The sequence below is a fragment of the Portunus trituberculatus genome, chromosome 13 (genome assembly GCF_017591435.1).
Source record: "Portunus trituberculatus isolate SZX2019 chromosome 13, ASM1759143v1, whole genome shotgun sequence".
NCBI classification, from domain to species: Eukaryota; Metazoa; Arthropoda; class Malacostraca; order Decapoda; family Portunidae; genus Portunus; species Portunus trituberculatus.
The window spans coordinates 162,597-182,769 of NC_059267.1; the positions used below are offsets into that span (position 1 = coordinate 162,597).

Here is a 20,173-nt window from a genome sequence, read left to right on the forward strand (position 1 = left end):
CAGCATGATTAGCGAGTCCATTCCATTAATTTCCCACTGTATGTCATGTTCTGTCACGTATGGCTCTATGTCCCGGCAGGAGGGCCTTGACTCGAAGATCAGGGAAATCCTACAGAAATACAACAGTGACGACTGCAACCGGTTGCCGCCTGACAACGACCAAGTGTTGGAACACATGATGCGCATTATTCCCAACCTTGACAGAGAGGAAATATTAAAGGTGACTCCTCCTTCCAGTTGGCCTTCCTTCATTCCTTCCTTCCTTGCTTCCTTCTTTCTTATGCAAGGGACGATGGAATTATTTTTTGATGTTCCTTTTCAGTGTGCATGTTTTGATGACTAATGTACATAGACTGACCTGCTCTCTCCTTGACCAGCTGATTGTAGTGATCTTGGTTGGCTCTTGCTTACATTATCTTGGTGGTGGTGTGGCAAGTTTTTCCTCTTTAGATGAACTATGATAAGGTGTGATTCAGCTTATTAAATTGAAGTAGAAGTTGATATTTTTAATAGATTAGTTTGATTTATGAAAATATAGACAGCATGATTTATTTTCTTGATGCTCCTATTGGTAGTTTGAGGGATTGAAGTTTGAAGAGTGTTCTAATAAAAAAATAACAGTTTTATAAAGGACTGCATTTTTCTAAATACAATAATGAAGTAGCTTTTAACACATTGTAGTCTTGAAGTTGAGTAACTTGGTGCCAAGGAACAGGAAGGGCGGGAGGCGACACAAGAAGTCTCTCGATGGTACCAAACTGGAGTCTTTGAGGATCCTTTGCTTGTTAATGGTTTTTTGTAGTGAAATGCATGCCGAGTGTGGTAGGTAGGTGACGATACTAACTTTCTGTTACTGCGACTTCCCCAGTGTGTGCATGGGATGAAGTTTGATCACATTAGTGCCATATACCACCTCCTGGAAGAACAGGTGGCCGAGGCAACGCAAGCTCCTTCCTCGACCCCTGCCATCCCCCTCTACCCCCAGACCCTCCCAGTCATGTCTGCCCATCACAGAAAGTCATCCATCACAACAGGTGAGACCTGCACACTTGCCAGGCCCACAGGTCACTGGTGCTGTGCTTTTTAGGGCTGTAATCTGAAACACTTCTGAGCCATACCTCTAGTACATTCAAGAGGCTGTAGATATGAAGCAGCACAGGTTTTCAAGTTTTTTTCATGGCTATAATGACAGATTGACGAGATTTATACTATTAATTGGAGAAACACACTTGAGAATCCAGCTAATAATTTGTAGCCTTTGAATATGGTTGTGGTAAGAAAAAAATTATTCAGAATATGGATCTTAACCCAATGATTGGTTACATTATCTGGTCATCCCTAGTGATCTATAATGAAATCTTAAAGAATTGCTCACAGGTGCTGCTTCTCATGGGAAAAAGCATGTGACAGAAAGCAAGGTTAGATGTACAAAACTAGTGCTTAAAATATTACTTTTGTTGTTGTCAGTGGATTGTTGTGACTTGTGTGCAGTTCAGAGATAGTGTGTGTGTGTTCCTTTATTGCCTGGATGATGTTAGACTGTCATTGTGTTGGTAGTGATGGTGGCTGTAATAAGAGATATGACTAGGATGGTGACAGAATGTTCTTACAAGTGAGGTATTGTTTTGAGAAAATTTACTCAGACCAAAACTGTCCAGTGAGTCAGTATTCCCTGTGGCAACTTGGTCTAAGCACACCTTGGGCAGGAAACATCTTAGTTACCATTAGTTGCATCTGACCAAACTTCCCGTGTCTCTAGGGTTTGTCGACAGAAGTCCCGTGTCGGACGCGGAGGACACCACCCAAGTCACTGTGCCTCTCTTCTCATGTTCCCCGGTGCCCCAGAACCTGCCAGCCCTCCAAGATCCCTACCAGCCGTATTTGGAGAAGGTGAGTCAGTTGGGGTCTTCATGGATCAGCTAGAGTCAGCAGGAGTCATCTCTTTTTAAGGTTGGGCTGTGAGAGTTGGGCAAGAGACATCCTTCAATTTGGGATGGTACTTAAACTTTCTTTTGAGGACTTGCATTTCAATAGTTCTTTTATTTCTTGGCCAGTGTCCCTCATACATATAAAAGATAGTTCTGGTTCGGGTCAGGAAGGTGATAAGCTTTTGCGTTGATGTATCTTAGTATGTAACTTTTAGCCTTATGTGGATTGGTTTTATTTTTCTTGTCAGAATTTATATTCTTCTCATCTCTTATTTTGTTCTGCTTTTCTGTTTTGTATGCTAATTAATCTCTTTTCTCACCAAAAATGGTGTTTTCATATTTTTATTAAGATCTTGTGAAAATAAGAAAGATGGCTGCATTAAATTTTATTACTAATTCATATTAATATATATTTTTTTTGCTGTCTTGGCTTACTTCATTTAGTTTCAGTTGTATTTCATATAAAACTATTGACAGTGATAGGTGGGAGTGCAGTCTGAAATATAAGAAACTATGAAATGATATTCTTTGAAAGGTTTACTAAGGACAACAAACCACAGCAGACACCTTGATGCTTCTTAGGCTGCTTGAACAGCAAATAGAATAGATAGAGCAGCAGTACATGAAACAGAACAGCAAGTAGAAGAAATAGGGCAGCAGTAAATGAGACAGGAAAGCAAATAGAAGGGATGGAATGTCATATTATAAAAGTGTAATCTGGCACTCATCAAGGGAAAGAGTTAACAATAATTTGCTGATGTATAACTAGCATGAATAATGTCTTGCCTTTCAGTACCGAGAGTTAGAAATCAGCGGAGAGTCGGACACAGAGGAGCCAAGTCAGCAGACTGTGGACAAGTACCTGTGTTCCCGGAGACACACGGTGGGGCCAGGAGACACACATCATGAGGAGGTGAGGACTGACAACAACCAGTGCGGCCTGCAAGCCGAGGGTGACCGGGTAGATGTTGTTAAGTGTGTCATAATTGTTGGTGTCCATGAGGCAGTCATGGTGTAAAGGGAGGGACCATAGAGAGGATGCTGCAAACATCTCACTTGCCATATATCCATGTTAGCACAGTGCATTGAGAGGCCTGACACCTACTCCCTCTCCCTCCTCCACCACCATCAGGATATATACCGCCCGGCGTGCGGTCGTCCTCAAGGCGCTAAGGTAATGCGCTGTGCATTGATATACTACAAGTTTACAATCCTTTGTTTGTTTTCTCTCTCATCTGGCCTCATTGCGGTCAACCAGTGATAGTGTTGACACGGTCTGTTCAAAAAGTATCCAGCCTTAGTGGTCTTCTGAGAACTGTGTGTGTGTTGTCTTGTAATATTCTCACTTCACATGCTGTTGTGAAAAAACTTCATGTGGTGTTAATGTGTCAAAAACAAATTATTTTGCAAGTTTTAACATGCTTGACAGTGAACAGTGTTGTGTATCATGAATATGTATGAGACATCCAATCTGTTAACAAACAGTAATACCAAGTGGCTCTGTCTCCTTTGTGAAGTAGTTCAGCACAAGAGGCCAAACCTGCAGCAGTCATGCAATCAGTAGTCACATGACTCATTGGTCACACCTGAAGCAGGGTGCATTGGCAAAGCATGAGATGATGTAGGTTCCTCATGCCTGCTGCTGTCCTTGCCTGTCTATTGTGGTGTGCATTGCTGAAGGTGTTTTGGTGTTCAAGGCAAGAGACACGCTGAAGAATGCAAAGAGTCACTGGTGGTGTGTGTGGAGTCATGAGTCTGCTTGAAACAGAAAATGAAACCAAAAGGTAAGTTACTTTTCCTCTGACATAAGGAAAGATACTTTTTGAACAGACCTCGTATTGCTGAGTCCTTGTGACAGTTTTAGGGACTTTGCTGTTCTGAGATCTAACCAAGAAGCATGATGACATTACTGCCATTCCAATGTATTATTTCTGCCTGGTTTTGAAGACAAGATGCTTGAGGGTTTTTGTGAGTGCTGAGAGTGACTTGTAAACCTTAGAAGTCAGCTCTACAAGTGAGCTGTGTGTTTATGTGAGTGCGTGTGTATGTGTGCATTTTATGTGTTACTAACTTCATTTTTATTATCTTCCATATTTGACTAATGCATGTAAACATGCAATACAGTATTTAGAGAGTTGAGTGCAAGTTGTTGATTTGAATTTTATGTTTGATGAGCATTGCATGCAGTTTTTTCAAGCCCTAAAGGTACCCAGTATAGTTCTTTGGGTTACAAGACTGATGAGTGACCCTTGTTTTACTGAGTGACACTTGTTTTTCTTTTGTATATTGAACATTTCTTCTGATGTGAGAAGAATGTGGCAGTAGGAGGAAATCAGTTGAGACAAGTATTTTCTCTCAATTGTTTAGATGTTGCTTCTTAAGAGAGTGAGGACAGTGCAGTAGCTTATACACTCTGAAGTAAGCAATAGTCTAAACATTATGGAATAAAGTTTTTCTTCCTTACCCTATGTTACCTCTCACTGTCACATTAGATTCACTTGTGTCTCACACTCAGCAATCTGTCCCAGGTTTTTCCAGCTCCTGATCCATCCTTGTTTTGCCGGCAGGTGATGGAGGCTCACATGCGGGGGAACCTACAGTTGCTCGCCCCTGGAGGTGTTGGGGTGATGAGTGGCTACCAGACACCTCCAATGTCCCTCCTTCCTCAGACCAACCTGCCTCAGAACCTGCCACTGGTACAAAACTTGCCTCCACAGAACTTCTCTATCAAAGACCAACACCTCTTAAAACCTCCGCCATTCATGCATGCAGGTCTGTGTGTGTGGGGCGGGGGGAATGTATTTGTGCATTTGCTACTAATTTAGTGTTGTAGGAAGTTCTTTTCATGTAATAATTTCAATAAATCACATGGAAATCCTTGATATAAATATTCTAAATGAGAATCTTGATATAGTATGTTACCATTCAATAAATTCTTCAGATGTCCTTGAAAATCTTGATCTTTATGTACAAGTTGTGGGAGTGAATGTGAGTGATGTGTATGTGTCCTGAGTCCTCATGATGTGCCTGCTTCTCACAGCTGGTGGCTTGGGCCGGCGAGCATCAGATGGAGGAGCAAATCTTCAGTTCTACTTCCGGTGCCACCTGCCTGAGGGGGGACTGAGCCAACCCAATAGCCATGAACAGATCACAAAGGTATGCACCATTCTTGTCTCACTCCACATCATGACACCTCTCCTCTCCTGAACTGTCTTCTTTTATACAGTGATGGCCTCATTTTCTGTCATTGCTGCTGCTGGTGCTATGTATACTAAACTGGTGATGCTACAAGTGATAGAGTTAACTTTTCACCAGGGTGGAGTATTGAGTTTTACTGAAATTCACAGGAGGATAGGCATAGGCTGAAAACTTATTGATATTATTTGATGATGCTGTCAGACTTTTAGATGATTTATTGCTATTTCTGAAAGTGTCACATTTTCCTGCCATTTATGATAATGTCTCTTTTTATTGACATGTTCAACTATTCTGCATGATGTGACATGTATATCTTGCACTGCATGAAGTGTATTTGGTGAACAGGAAGGGATATCTATTCCATGTGTGGTGAAGTTTGTTGTGTGGGTATGGTGCTTTTTGTACCTGGAGAGGAGTGAATGAAGTACTGCTTGTGGCGAGGAGTGTGTGGAGTGCTTGTATCTGAAAAGGAGTATGTGTGTTGCTTGTAATGGCAGATATACTGTTGAATCTCAATAACTCAGACCCTGATAAATTGGATTTCGCGATTAGTCAGACTGACCGATCAGAGATTATACTGATTTAAAAAAAAAAATTTTGAAGTGTAAAAAAGCATTTGTCAAGATATTCACTCCTAAAGATTTTTCATAATTTAATCCTTGTTTTGCTATTTGTATTGACATGAAATTTTCATACATGATTGTTTATTCAATGGTGACTTCTTGGAGTATGATATGATGATAATGCATCAGATTTTGACTACTCTAGAAAATATTATTCACTGTAGGTGAGGGTTCGGAATGAGCCATCAGCAGCGTCACAGTTTTACAACTGAACTGGACACTCTCGGAGTTGTTATTAGTGAATTGAATTGAGATAATGATGCTGTGAAACAATTATTACTGTCTTGTTCAGCTTTATACCTTTGTCTCAAAATAATCTTTTGTAAGGGTGCTTCTGTGAGAGATATAATTATGATGTATAGTTGTGATGATGAAGGTAGTGAATAAAAAAAGTTTGAAAAGATCATAGCAGTTTCATGATATAGAAAGAGGATGAAGAAGTGTGGCAGTGAGACATGGGGTGAGGTGAGGGTTTTGGAGGGAGAGATAACATGCTTGATAGTGACAGAGGGGAGACGCAGGTTCAAGGTCAAGCTGTCAGCCACAGCTCCCTCACAATTATACATTTATTTCTTGTTGTTTTCTCTTCATGAAGTTTCTGATTATAATTCTATTAAATTTATTCCTGTAAGGAGTTCTTCTGAAAAGTAAAGCCAAATGACGCATGATCCCTCTTGACGCCTGGCCATGTCTGGGTCACTGAGTGAGAGAGACACACCAAAGGTTGAAATTTATCAAGAGAGAAAAATGTTCATATAATTTTTTTTTGCATAGACACAAGCATTAAATGATATATAATTTTTTAGAGTGTGAGTCATGCTTTGGTGCAACCACATGAGACATTTAAAAATGACTTCCTGATGAGAAGGGTATTTAATAAGAGAAAAATAAATTACACTATCTGATAATTTAATGATAATAATAATTGAGGAATTTTGTATAAGTTGGACATTCGTGTTTCTTGGACCAATCTATCCCCCTTATTAGTCTGAGTCAGTGAGGGTCAACAGTATGTGTGAGCATTGTGTGGTGATTGTTGTGCCAGATGTGTGTGTGTGAATGCAGTGTGAAGTGCAGTCTGCAGTGGCAAGGACAAAATGGTGTGCAGGTTTTGGTATTGGCAGATTGGCCTAGTCCCTAGTAGTCTTGGGGGACACTCCCAGCCACTGCCTCAGCAGGACGACGACCTGCCGCCTCATCCTGATGAGGAGATTGACCCCAGCGATGTGGCCCAGTGAGTTGCCAGCAAGGGAACATAGGGAGGGTTGCTTAGTCTATTTATCATCAACACACAGACCATAGACATATTTGAATATCTTTAATATTGTAGCGTTCTCTAAGGGAAATATCTTATCCCTCAAAAACAAAAGAACACAGGGGTGGGTCCATTTGAAACTAATTTTGTACATCATCATCTTGCAGAGCTTAGAAATATTTGAATATCTTGAATCTTGTTGTATGCTTTAAGTAGAAAGTCTCATCCCACAAGAGCTGAAGATTTTGGGTTTGTGTTGCCAGCAAGGGCACACAGGGAGGGTGTTGAGTCTTTATTTATAGAGTTTGGAAATATTTAAATGTGTATAATCCTTGAGAAATGTGTCATATCCCTCAAGAGCTGAAAGTTTTGTGCTAGTGTCTTTGCATACATGGCTTTCAATACACTAATCTGTATCAGGATGATGAAAGGGAATTCCAGCTTTGTAAAGAATTATGTAAATTTTCTATGGAAATTTTTTACAAAAAGTAGTAGTACTGTGTTGTGGATCTTTAACCATTAGTTTGTGATGTGTGATGAGAGGTATATTATGTATCACTTTTAGGACAGGATTACCACATTTCCAAGAGTTAGGCCTCACACACCATTCATACCTGTCAGTAGCTTCACATTACCTCACACATAGGTACCATTAACTGCTTGATATCAATGCTTCACACTTCTGGCTTCCTGTCAACAGCTATATGTCAGCTCGGGGAGCCAGCCAGAGAGTAACGCTGCCCCTGGTTAACCCCAAGGACCCACAGGAAGCCCAGAGGAAGATGCCGCCCAATCGTCACCGCAAGACTGGTCTGCCCATGGTGACTGAGCGACCTCCAGGTGAGATATAGGGCTGGTCACATCTAACACCACACACACTGCCCTCATCAAGTTCACCTCCCCATTGCTGTGTTCTTTGCACCATCTCAGTATTTTACTTGGACTATTATGACTTGTCCGTTTATGAATTATGGATAGTAACATTTTGTTTTTTGTAGCATAATTTGTTTATTTTACTTTTTTCTTTTATTTATTAATGTTCGAGTATCTCAGTCATTTATGTTTGATAATTTAATTTTGTTTACTTATTTATGCTTGATGGTTTTTTTGTGTTATGGGATTACATCCATCTAGTGTTTGATGCACTTTTCCCTTTGATTAACTTTAGAGTCTGTGTTGAAGAGTAAGCATGCTGCTGTGTCTCATATGACTGCCTGCCATTGTGTTGTAGATCTATTTTGATATGTTACTTTCCAGTTTTACTTTTTTTTAATGTTTTCTTCTGATTTCTCATTTTATTTTACACTTTTTTCCTTCTTTGACCCTCCTTGACCTGACGTCCTCCCCTCCCCTCCCCTGCCACCCTGCCTGCCTCTGATGCCTGTGTGATGCCATTCACCAATTGCTGACTCTGCCCATATTTATTACTGTTAACTGCTTGCTTGACAACGTGCCAAAATCTGTCATCTCGCTCTCACGGAAATCCTTTTTGTACTGTGCTCCCATTCTGGTAACACATCACTGGAAAATTCTTTATTGACGTGATGGATGGGATCTTCACTTCTGTAAAAATGTTTTTCCTATTGTTTTGACCTTTGACTTAACAATCCTACCATTGGCACGGCCTTGCCCTCCATGTCGTCTCCTTCCTGTGACCACTCAGACATCAATCCGCAGCTCAGACTAGAGGCTGAGGCGCGGATGCAGAGGGACTACATGACATCCCACCTGCAGACCATGTGTAACAATGCCAGCATAATGGGAATGGCCCACACCGGAAGCATCACCTCAGGCACTTCAGGCACTGGCTATGCCATCATGCCTAGCATCATGACAGGCACCCCTCACCCTTCTTCCCAGGCCAGGCGCTTCTCCAACCCTTCCTCCACCCCTCCACACAGTCTGGCCAGTCATCCCTATGGTGGCTACGGCTGCTCCTCCCCCCCCATTCAGCTCACCACCTGCACCTCATCCTTCACCTCCTACTCCTCCTCTCCCTCCTCCTCATCCTCCTCCCTTCCCTCCTCCCACCACCCAACGCCTTCCTCAGGCATTCCGTCTCATAACAACAACATCAACAACATCAACAACAACAACAACAACAATTCCTGGCCAAAGCACAGAGAACGCACTCGAAAGACCGGCCTTCCAACAGTCCTGGAAAATAACTGGGCTGTGTCATCCCCTTCCGAAGCAGCTGATAGCACCACAGTGGGTAATTATAGCGGGCCTTAGCCATGTTGTGGTGGTTGGACGTGGCGAATGTGGGGACTTATCTCTCCCTGGTGATGGTGGCGGTGGTGGGGACACCAGTGGTGGTATGTTTACCGGCGTGGCGAGCTAGACACCACAGAATTCTTTGTCTTATACCTGTAGTTACTCTCATCTTTTTATTGCCTTTACTTTGCCAGCTGCAGCAGTTCAATCAGGCTAGACAAGCAAGTGTCTTTCTTGTGATGGGGGCACTGAGCTGTAGCCTTGTAAGTGTGGCAGTGGTCCACTGTTGTATCCTCATGTACACATCCTGTAGGCCAGATCATTCAGCTGAGGCTGGTCCACTCCTCCTGGGTAATGTAGGCTTGTGGTTTAGTGAACTCAAAGTCTTTACAGCAGGTAGAGAAGTCAGATTTTTATTTCTATTACACAGTGCACTGCCAAGCTGCTGTTATCACATGTGTCATTCTGCTGTACATCTCAGCACTGATGACACTCCAATTGTTGTGTCTTCTTAAATCAAGCCAGAGTTTCTGTTTTCATTTCTAGGCAATATTGTAGCAGTGATCTTTGCATGATGCATGCTTACTTCATGGCTTACTCTTTATTCAGCTCTTGCATGATCTGTGTTAGGAATTAGTTTGTATCAAGCAGGGGTTGCTTTTACTTGTGAGTAGAGTTAATGTAAATAATGTTTTCACAATTTATTGAAAGTTGAGTGATCACTTACTAAAGGAAATTAAGAAAGGCATCATTACCTTTATTCAGACTTTTCCAAAACACAGTCATTGCTGCTCATCAGACTTAGAAATGTGTCTTGGGGAAAAACTTTTTTTTATAAGTAAAAGACTCATTGTTTACTAAGAGATGACACCAATGGAGACTGCTGCAGTAGTACTTGATTTGTTCACTTTGCTTCATGGTTGGACAGGAGCCACTATGTAGTTTTTTATTGTGGTGGGTTTCATGGCTGAATCATCATCATCACAAGCAGCAATAACCGCAGCAGCAGCAGCAGCAGCGTCAGCAGCAGCAGCATCCTTTAGTAGTGAGGGAGGGCCACCTGGTCATGGCAGTCTATGGCATGAGCTCCAGTGTCTTGCTACCTGCTACACAGTTGGTGCCTCTGTCAGCTTGATGTTGTGATCACTCAGCTTTTGAATTAGACTTGTATATATTCAAGTGAGCAGTTCATCAAGGATTACATATTCAGGATTTGAGTTTCCATTATGCTGTAAGAAATTGATTTAAAAACTTTGTTAGTTGGAAATTTTAGTTATTGGCATGCAGGTAGTTGATTCTTTTTTCACTATTTTGTCTCCTTTAGTAGATGCCTTCTTCCCTTCATGTTTGAATTTAGTTGAGATTTCTTTTAACTTTGTTATGAAAAAAATTTTGAGAAGATAATTGCTTTTTTAAATAACTTTGTCATGAAAAGATAAATGATAAAATCTGAAGCCACACACACAGTGCCCAGCCCAGCAGTGAGTGACTCACCAATACTTGCAGGTCGAGACAATTACAAGGACTCAATCTACCTCACCTCCGACCGCTACTCTCCTGGAGGAACTACCGTGCGCCGCGCCTCAGACTCTGCCACATTCAGCCTTTCCAACATAAATCAGGAATTCCAGAAACTTCAGGTATGTTCCTCAAGAAGCAGATGGTAGGAATGTTGCAGCAGAAAGATGTTGCTGAGAGGGTGTTGTGGCACTTAGGTATTGCTGGGAGGGTGTTGTGGCACACAGGTGTTGCTGGGAGGGTGTTGTGGCACACAGGTGTTGATGGGAGAGTGTTGTGGCACACAGGTTTTGCTGGGAGGGTGTTGTGGCACACAGGTGTTGTGACACAGTGGCAGAGTTTGTAGGAGCTTTGGTGTAATCAGAGGAGGTACAAATGAATTGTAATTGATAAACATTCAGTTGAAAGTGTTTGAAAGTTACATTTAAAGGCATTGTCATATCACATTACAGTGGTGCCTCGCGATAATGGGCCTTGCAGTAACAGATTTTGCTCGATAACGAACTGGTCAGACACCAACCAATTTTATATATATATATATATATATATATATATATATATATATATATATATATATATATATATATATATATATATATATATATATATATATATATATATATATATATATTTTATCTTTACCATCATGGCAGTCTCTCTCTCTCTCTCTCTCTCTCTCTCTCTCTCTCTCTCTCTCTCTCTCTCTCTCTCTCTCTCTCTCTCTCTCTCTCTCTCTCTCTCTCTCTCTCTCTCTCTCCACAAATCCATAGCTCTTGAATGGCTGTGTGGGCAAATACACATATGATATGATAAACAAGCCAAAAAAAGATATGCTAGATACCATTGTAACTCATTTTGTTTGCCTACGATTTACAAAACTTGTGATAATCTGGAGAGTGGCGATTGCTTGCCTGTAGTGATTACCAGAGTGAGACCCTATGATGATTTGTCCAGGCTGGTTGGACTTGTGACCTGTCGAAGTGAAATGCTAATTGTACATTTCAGTTTGAATGTTGTTGGACAAGCGAGGATAATGCCACACAGAGAGAGAGAGAGAGAGAGAGAGAGAGAGAGAGAGAGAGAGAGAGAGAGAGAGAGAGAGAGAGAGAGAGAGAGAGAGAGAGAGAGAGAGAGAGAGAGAGAGAGAGAGAGAGAGGCTTGCTGGTGTGAATTGCTAGATATGCATTTCTGTTTGAATGTTGTTGTGTAAGTGAGGATAATGAAACTTCCAGGCTGAGAGAGAGAGAGAGAGAGAGAGAGAGAGAGAGAGCTCTGCAGCTGACAAAGTGCAGATGACAGACAAGCGCAAACTAAAACTCTAATTACTTGAGTTTTCTTCATTTACTGATCTTTGGAGGCCTACAATTTAATTTCTCTGTTTCTCCCCCTCAAGAAGTACTTGTTCACAGTGTAGATCACTGCCTTAGATTGGCTGTGAGGGTGGTCATATATGTGGTGAGTTTGCAGCAGGGCAGTACTCTATAGCAAGACTGTTTAAGGTGTGAGCCTGTGAGATACAGGCAGGGTCTCACTTCCCTGTTAAGATACCATGTTTAGGATGGAGGAACACTTTTCTATAGAGAACACACCTTAATTTTTTATCTTAACAGCAATGTGGAACAAAAGTTAATGGGATTTTGGAAGTAATTTCAGAAACACCAATTTATATATAAAATGGAGGAAGAGAAAAAAAGACAGAGACAGAGGGTAAGGAGGTGGAATGGCATTAGAGAAAGAAGGCAATCCTGTGATCTATGGAGAGGTGGCAATAGTGTGGAGGTAGTCTACTTAGACTGATGGTCCCTTGTCTTCCCTCCTTTGTCACCTCAGCAATGTCCTTCAGGCAGTCATTAAATGATTGTTAAAGATGCCTCTGGACCACTTGGATATTGGCCCTTACACTAAATGGGAAGTTATATCCTTAGTCCATCTATTCTTGCAAGACAATTTTTTATTACTGTACGCTTCTTAAACAACAATGAACTTTTTATTTCAACATTGAGTGTAGAATAAGACAGATTGAATTATCAAAATATTTTTTTGCATTATTAAAAGAGAACAAACTACTGAAAAAGGGCAAGGGGGTGCTTAAAGGTCTCACAGACAAACTGCTCTTAGTAATGGACAATTTGCGGTAACGTACAACCCCTCACCCCCAAAGCGTCCATTACTGTGAGGCACCACTGTATTTATATTCATGGAATTGACATTTGCAAGTATAATTTTAAAAAAGTCTAAAACAAGGAGTTACATTTACTGAAAAATTCAATTAATGCTTGATCCTAAGTTATGAGTGTGCAGCTTGAATGAGGCTGTACAGGAATGTTGCTCACTTGGTGACATGCATAAGCTGCTTACTGTTAGAGGGGTCAGACTGTTGCATCTCACTGGCAACACTCCTTTACTATTATAAAGAGTTGCACCATGGCACATAACAACAAATACAATGATACCTAAGTATATGTCCACTTTCGAGTTAGCTCAATTTGGTGTATGTTCTGTTTGGATACAATTTTTTTTATTTTTATTTTATTTTATTATTATTATTTTTTTTACATTAAGGCCTATAGCGCCTGTAGGGAAGCACTGTTCAGCTTCAGCCCATTAGTGGCGCAGGCAATTTTATTTATAGTGGTACCCATATTAGGACCCATATCACCACCCAAGCTCATCTTGAGTGTAACCACCTAGAACCTGGGTATCATGGTGATATGTAGGTAACTTTAAACCACTCGACAAATGGCAAAGTATTTAAGGCTGTACGTGGTGGGATTCGAACTTACGTGTGGACGTCTGCCTGATCCCACGCTCACCATCTTATTCACTAGGCCACTGCCTCCCACATGACCTTTGGAATATGACTCATATCCTAAAAGTAGTATGGGTCAAAATGAGTCATGATGCTGTACAGTAGCCTTCTTTATCTCTTGCGACAATAATGACTGCCCATGGACAATGTTGCCAGGTTTTTTTTCATTTAGCTCATCTGATTGCTTTCATATTTACCATATTTGATGGCATATAAGGTGCACTTTTCTTTTCATAAAAATGGGTCATATCAACTGTATTGAGCAGTGTTTAATTGATTTTCTACAATCCTGTCAATGTAATGTATACTATGCCAATAACAATATTATTTTTTTTTATGGAAGTAGATTAGTCATTTTCCCTTTATTTCTTAAGGTAAGAAATTGGTTGGTATGTGAACTGTTTACAGAAAGTCCAAAGATCTGGAACAGATTAAGTAATTATGCTGAGGTACCACTGTATGTAAATGTTATATTCATAGCATTTTTTCAGCATGAGATAGTTGAGGTTGAGGAGTTGGATGAGACAAGTGCAGTGACACAGCAGGAAGGCATTACGGGCCAGGCAGTGGTCACTCAGGGCCTGGTGATCACCTTGACCCAACTGTGACATGTTGGAGTTGTTTGCCCTGGGTAGTCTGTCGTGGGTTCAGTTCCCGATGACAGTCCCTCGTCAATGTTGTATACATGAGACAGTGTATTGTTGGCTTTTATTATGCAAAGAATATCTTGGAATTACTGGTCCTTATGTAATTATATGTTATATTATTTATTTTGTGAGCTGAGAATCATGTCATTTTAAAGAAATTATTTATTTCCAGCATTTCTCAATATTTTTTATTGAATCTGAGAGTTTGGTGTTATGGTAGTTAATACCCAACCTGTGGGATGCCAGCCACTGTGCAGATGGACAGATAAATGCCTAGATAATGGCCTCAGATTATATGTGTTCATATTTAAGCCTATCTAATTTCATTTTTCAACAATACCATTTCAATTGAGAATATGTTAGTGATGCCAAGATATATATATATATATATATATATATATATATATATATATATATATATATATATATATATATATATATATATATATATATATATATATATATATATATATATATATATATATATATATATATATATATATATGTTGTTAACGAGATGCAGTGCATTATTTGCCCTAGTGAATCATATCAATGCTAGTCTGTGGGACTGCTTCACATATGTACCAGTTTATGTCTCTCCATCTAATGTGTTATCAGTTTGATCTCAATCACACACTTTCTATTTCTTGATTTTTTTTTTCTTTTTTTTCTGATGTATATTTGTAAGAAATTGTATTTTAATCATATTGAACCAAATATTACCTGCAAAATTCTTTAGTTTGTGCTTTGGCTAGAGGAATGTAGTATATTTTTTTCATGCTGAAGTATAAGTATTGGGAGTCATGACCTGTATGAAGCTTTACTCCGCCCAGTTGGGCCACTGATCTAACACATTGTGTTAAGGGAGAGTCCACTTGCAGGAATGCATCTCCCAGAGCCAGTCACGCACCCGCCTGTGGCCCCCCACTAGTGTGCCAGCCGGCCCCCCAGTAGCTCTGTGTAGTGGCTCACCTCTTGTGGCCAGTCCAGATCCTAGTCCTGGTTCAGCCCCATTAGCGGCAGGTAGACTAGGGGCACTAGGGGGCGCACGCCACTAATGTGCCATCAGAAAACTCATTAAAATTTATGTGTTTGAAGGTCGTGGGATAAAGAATTAGTCTAAAACATTAATCTCATTTTATCTTTTAGTAGAATGTTTCTATTTTCAAGAAGGCTTAAAGAACTGAGACCTTCAAGCAGTGCCTGCTAATGTGGTCAGTCTTGTTTGTGTTTGAGTATTGCACTTGACAGTGTGTTGGGACGTGTCTGAAAGTGGCAGCAGAGCAGACCAGAGGAGTGCGTTGGTGTCCCTCTGACTTGTTGAGCCAGTGCCTGTGAATAGAGTGCCACATGGGAATTGTTTTCATTTGCAACCTTGCAATGAAAGAAGTGTGTGGGATGAGGGAAGACCACTCTGTAGTGTAACACTTCAGAGCACATCATTAGTGCAAACCTTCACTATGGAGTCATCCTACTATCTTAGTTAGAGGCACCGCCATCACTAAATTTGTTTTAATCAATCCTTTCAGCTTATTTACCACATAAGTGAAGCAGTGTCCTGATAAGGAAAAAAATATTAGTTGAGACTAAAGACTCATTTGAGCCTGCATTTCCAATAACAGATTACACTTTATTTTGTAGATAGTGAAGCTAATGTGCTTAAATAGCAGTGTTACCAAGGCAGACATGTGCTCTTTGTGGCCAAAGTGATTGCACTGCCTCTGATTTGTCTAATGTCAAACACACCACAGAAACACAAGCCAATGGCTCAAGGCTCACTGTGCCTCTCACTACACCAACCTCAGATGTCCAGCTACATTTGTTACATAATTATTGTATGCTTATAGTTACAATTATTGGACTGACTGTACAAGATGTAAGGTTGAAATTGAGCATTCCTATATGGCAGACTTTTCAAAGTAACAAGCACAACCTTGTTAGAGTCAATACAGACATGAGGGTCTCTGAAGGGATGCCTGGCACCTGGACCAGGAGCATCTCACTGTGCCACTCTGTGTGGGTGGATGTCAGGGAAACATTTAATTAAGTCCATTGTGATAAAAATGCAATGAGAACTTGCTTTAAGAAGTATCCTTATGGTTCAGCACAGACTGTAGGGGAGGGTAATTGTTTTCTGTGTAGCCAGACCTTGCCTTTCACTACAGCAAATTACTCAACACGATTAGTAAGTTGATTATCGTGTGGTAAAGGAGAACACTTGTACTAGAAAACCTGGATGTATTCAAGTAACACTTCTTAAATAATCTTGAATATGAAATAAGGATTGTTGGTTTGTTATGGAGAACATGCTATGCTAAACTAACTAGTGAAGGAGAAACACTGTACATATATCTCCTACATACAGTGGAGGAAAAAAAGGCTGGCTGGGTCGCCGATCCCTACCTTCAAAATAACCGCGCTAACTTTTGCTGCCTCCCCAACCCCCCAGATGGTTTGCAAAGTTAAGAACAACATAAGAGTAAATTTGTGTAATACTTACAAACATATGGCTACTTATTTGATGAAAGACCAGTCTTCCTGATCTTGCTAAGGCGTGTTGGAACTGAGTCGGCCAGATGTTGGAGTGTAGAGGCGGGAATCCTTTCCCAGGCGGCATGCAACTCATCTTCTAAATTTTCCACCATAGAGGTGTCTCTTTCCTTCAGTTCCCTTTTTAAAATGCCCCACAAGTTCTCTATAGGATTGAGGTCAGGGCTGTTGCTTGGCCAGTCGGGAATATACTTGACCTCACTATCCTGAAGCCAGGTTTTGATGGAGTGTGCCCTGTGTGCTGGGGCTCCGTCTTGCTGGAGAATCTCGGCACCACTGCTGGCAAAGCACTCCCCCAGATTTTCTTTCAGAATGTTCAGGTAAACTTGTTGTTTTACCGTGACATTTTTCTGAAGCACCACTAATGGCCCCTTACCACCATACCCGAAGGCACCCCATACCATAAGGGATGGAGGGTGTTTTACTATAAGGGCACAATACTTGGGGTCATCCCTGTTGACACCCTTCCTCACCCACACCCTCTTTCCCTTTGTGTCACTCACAACGAATAATAACTCGTCAGTCCAAAGAACACTATGCCACTTTTCTGATGGCTACTCCAAATATTTCTTTGCAAATACCTGACGAGTTTTCCTCTGGTGTTCATTTAAAGCGGGATTGCGACGTGCCACCACTTTCCTATAACCGAGTTGCCTGTGGAGCGCGCCAGACACAGTCCTAACGGTCACATTGCCAAGTAGCTGGGGGTTTCTCCTCCTTAAGTTTCCTTGCCATAAGGGTGGGAGTGACGTCAACGCACCGCTTCAGAACTCTGAGCGAAGTTTCACTGATTTTCGTTAGTCTCCCAGTACTCTTAGCAGGAGTCAGTACGCAAGCACTGGGGGGACGCTTGGAACCGAGCAACCTAGCGGCGAACACTTCGCTCACTCACACCCGTTTCCTTGACAATATCCTTCGTTTGAAGGCCCAGTTTGTGACACTGAATCACACTAACCCTTGTATCACGGTCAAGGGGCTTCCCACTCATGAGGTATGGATGTCACACACGATTATGCAAGGCAGACACGGCAGTTTCCGAGGCGCGCGGGAGAACGGTCACGGCGAAAAAAATGTATCCCCACTACTGTCTTGATTGATACTGAAACTTAATATTTATTGCAACTGATGTGTGAGTGATGGGGTAAGGTTGCAATATAGTCAATTACTCGCGGGGCATTTTTTCTTCACAGAAATACGGATGGTATCAAATATGGATATAGAGGCCGGCCGGCCTCCTGCCTGGCCAGCCTTTTTTTCCTCCACTGTTTATCTCCAGACACTCATAGCAGACTACATTTGATGTATACATAAAGACATGACTTTGGGAAGTCACAAGTTAGCAGAGCAACCTTTCCTGTGGTGTGGTGTGGTGTGATGTGGCTCACTCAATATTTCAGCCAGCAGTGGCCTCACATGCTGAAATACTGAAAGCTTGGAACGGAATGTTGTGTTGGATGCACACTCTGCCTTATCAGACTGAAGGGCTGAGCTGGACTCACTGTTGGTGGTGATAGCATTGCGTGTGGCATGTGTCTGTTGCACTCCATCATGAGTGTGGAGGACAGGGATGGTGCATGGTGGCAAACTGTGCACATGATCCAGCCAGTGGTTGGTTGATGTGTGTGTGTGTAGCATGGCCAGAAGCAGTGCTGTAAATATTTTGCGTCACGTCCTACCTCTCAGAATGTTGTGGGTTGCATCTCAGGAATTTGTAAAATTTTAGGTTGATTGTTTGTGTGTTACAGCAATGGAAGATTGACTGATTGATTGAGTGAATTCATGGCCATTAGTAGATTCTGACATGATGATGGTATGGATATCTTTGTAGACTGTTTGGCAAGTTACATATTTACATATGGAAAACAAATCCAAGATGAAAGTGGAGGAAAAAAAAGATGGTGCACTAGAGGAGGAAAACTGGACAAAGAGCATGCTGAGATTAGCAGTGTCGTGTGATATGAATGATGTATTAGTCAAGGGAAAAAGGTATTAGGGAAGATGAAATGGCTGAGGATGACACAGCTAAGGTCTTGAATGGATCAGGTATGTGGGCACCTCTCCATCAATGTCAATCCAGGTGGAGCTCACAGAAGGCAGCACTGTGGAGAGACTTTGTGTAGGGAGCTTTTGTGGTACAGTGATAAAAAAAAAAAGTTCAGTGACATTGTTATTAATTAGTTACTGAAAAAAGAAAAAAAAAGTTGGGATCACTGAAAAATTTTGATTGCTACAAGGGTAACTAACATGCAGAGATGAGGTTCAGTGGGTCCTCAAATACACAGGTTGGAATTCTGGCCAGGGGATGAGGTGAGGAAGGTATCAATTCAGGCTAATAGTTCCCAGGTGCCAAGCCAAAGTGTTGCATTGGTGGGTACTGTTCTGGCACCAAGTCATCACATGCATCATGGTGTGAGAACCTATAAAAACAAAAATGTTACAAAGAAAAGTATTATCCAAGATTTGTGCATTCTGACTTCAAGTGGTGATATATGATAGTAAAGAGAGACACTGCATGACTGTAAAGTGTGTGTTGTGACATGGAGACTGCCAGACTGTAGTGGGGTGTTGTGTTCACTGTGAGACTGTTCACTGTTCCTGTCACTGTCAATGTTGTGTTGGCTTGCTGTGGACTGAATAGCAACTCAGTACTGATCAGGATTGTTTTGTTACTCTAGACATATTGCTTTTCCTTCAGATCATGTTAAAATCTTCATATCAATATATTCATCACCAGACTCAAAAGTTTTCACTAATTTTTCAGTTTAGCATTTTTTTTTTTTTTTTTTTTTTTTTTTTTTTTTTTGACAGATTTGACTTAGTGTCATTTTGTTCATGCTTAAAGTAGGTATGTGGAACAGCAGTGAACCAGACAGCAAATCACTTGCTTACCACAATTATTGACATCAAGAAGCTTGCACCAAAGTGATCCTTTAAAGATAAAGTATTGAACAGCAATACTCTACAAGACAGAATGAAGAGCGTCTTTGGGGAATCTAATCCAAGAGAGACACATGTTTATCTATTTTAGATAATATACTCAATTTGAATACCTGACTGTGTATGTGTACCATGCCACTGTGATGCAGTTCCTATGACCTTGCATGTCTGCCTCCCAAACAGAAGCACAGCGGGTTGACAGATGCAGCCACACAGGCGGAGCTGCAGCGCGGCCACTCGCTCCATTGGATGGGTGCCACCTCCTCACCCACGCCAGGCCAGCATGGGGGGGCTTCTCCTGCTCCCGGAATCATCTCCCCCTGCCCACCAGTATCCATCCTTGCCGGGTCACCCTGTCGGTCACCCCTGCCATCTTCTCCCAGCCCACACCACCAACCAACTCTACAACAACGCATTTCCCCAGCCCCTTCATCTCCAGTTCCTCCCACCACCCCGCCTTCCATACCAAGTGAGTCTCTCAGTCTTTACCA

The 20,173-nt window shown here is 41.4% G+C and overlaps 1 protein-coding gene across 6 annotated transcripts in view; it reads left to right on the top strand.

The window, feature by feature from the left end:
- The window catches only part of LOC123503171 (serine/threonine-protein kinase SIK3-like), a 55,167-nt gene that overhangs the window by 27,427 nt on the left and 7,567 nt on the right, over positions 1-20,173 (top strand). For 3 of the 6 annotated variants that reach the window (XM_045252691.1, XM_045252689.1, XM_045252692.1), the window contains 12 exons: positions 80-220; positions 869-1,034; positions 1,760-1,890; positions 2,722-2,841; positions 3,061-3,102; positions 4,496-4,700; positions 4,969-5,084; positions 6,874-6,983; positions 7,705-7,844; positions 8,668-9,219; positions 10,728-10,861; positions 19,866-20,151. In XM_045252691.1, the coding sequence (XP_045108626.1) occupies positions 80-220; positions 869-1,034; positions 1,760-1,890; positions 2,722-2,841; positions 3,061-3,102; positions 4,496-4,700; positions 4,969-5,084; positions 6,874-6,983; positions 7,705-7,844; positions 8,668-9,219; positions 10,728-10,861; positions 19,866-20,151 (2,143 nt within the window). The remainder of the gene's footprint in view (positions 1-79; positions 221-868; positions 1,035-1,759; positions 1,891-2,721; positions 2,842-3,060; positions 3,103-4,495; positions 4,701-4,968; positions 5,085-6,873; positions 6,984-7,704; positions 7,845-8,667; positions 9,220-10,727; positions 10,862-19,865; positions 20,152-20,173) is intronic. The other 3 variants (XM_045252693.1, XM_045252690.1, XM_045252694.1) reach the window with 3 other exon arrangements.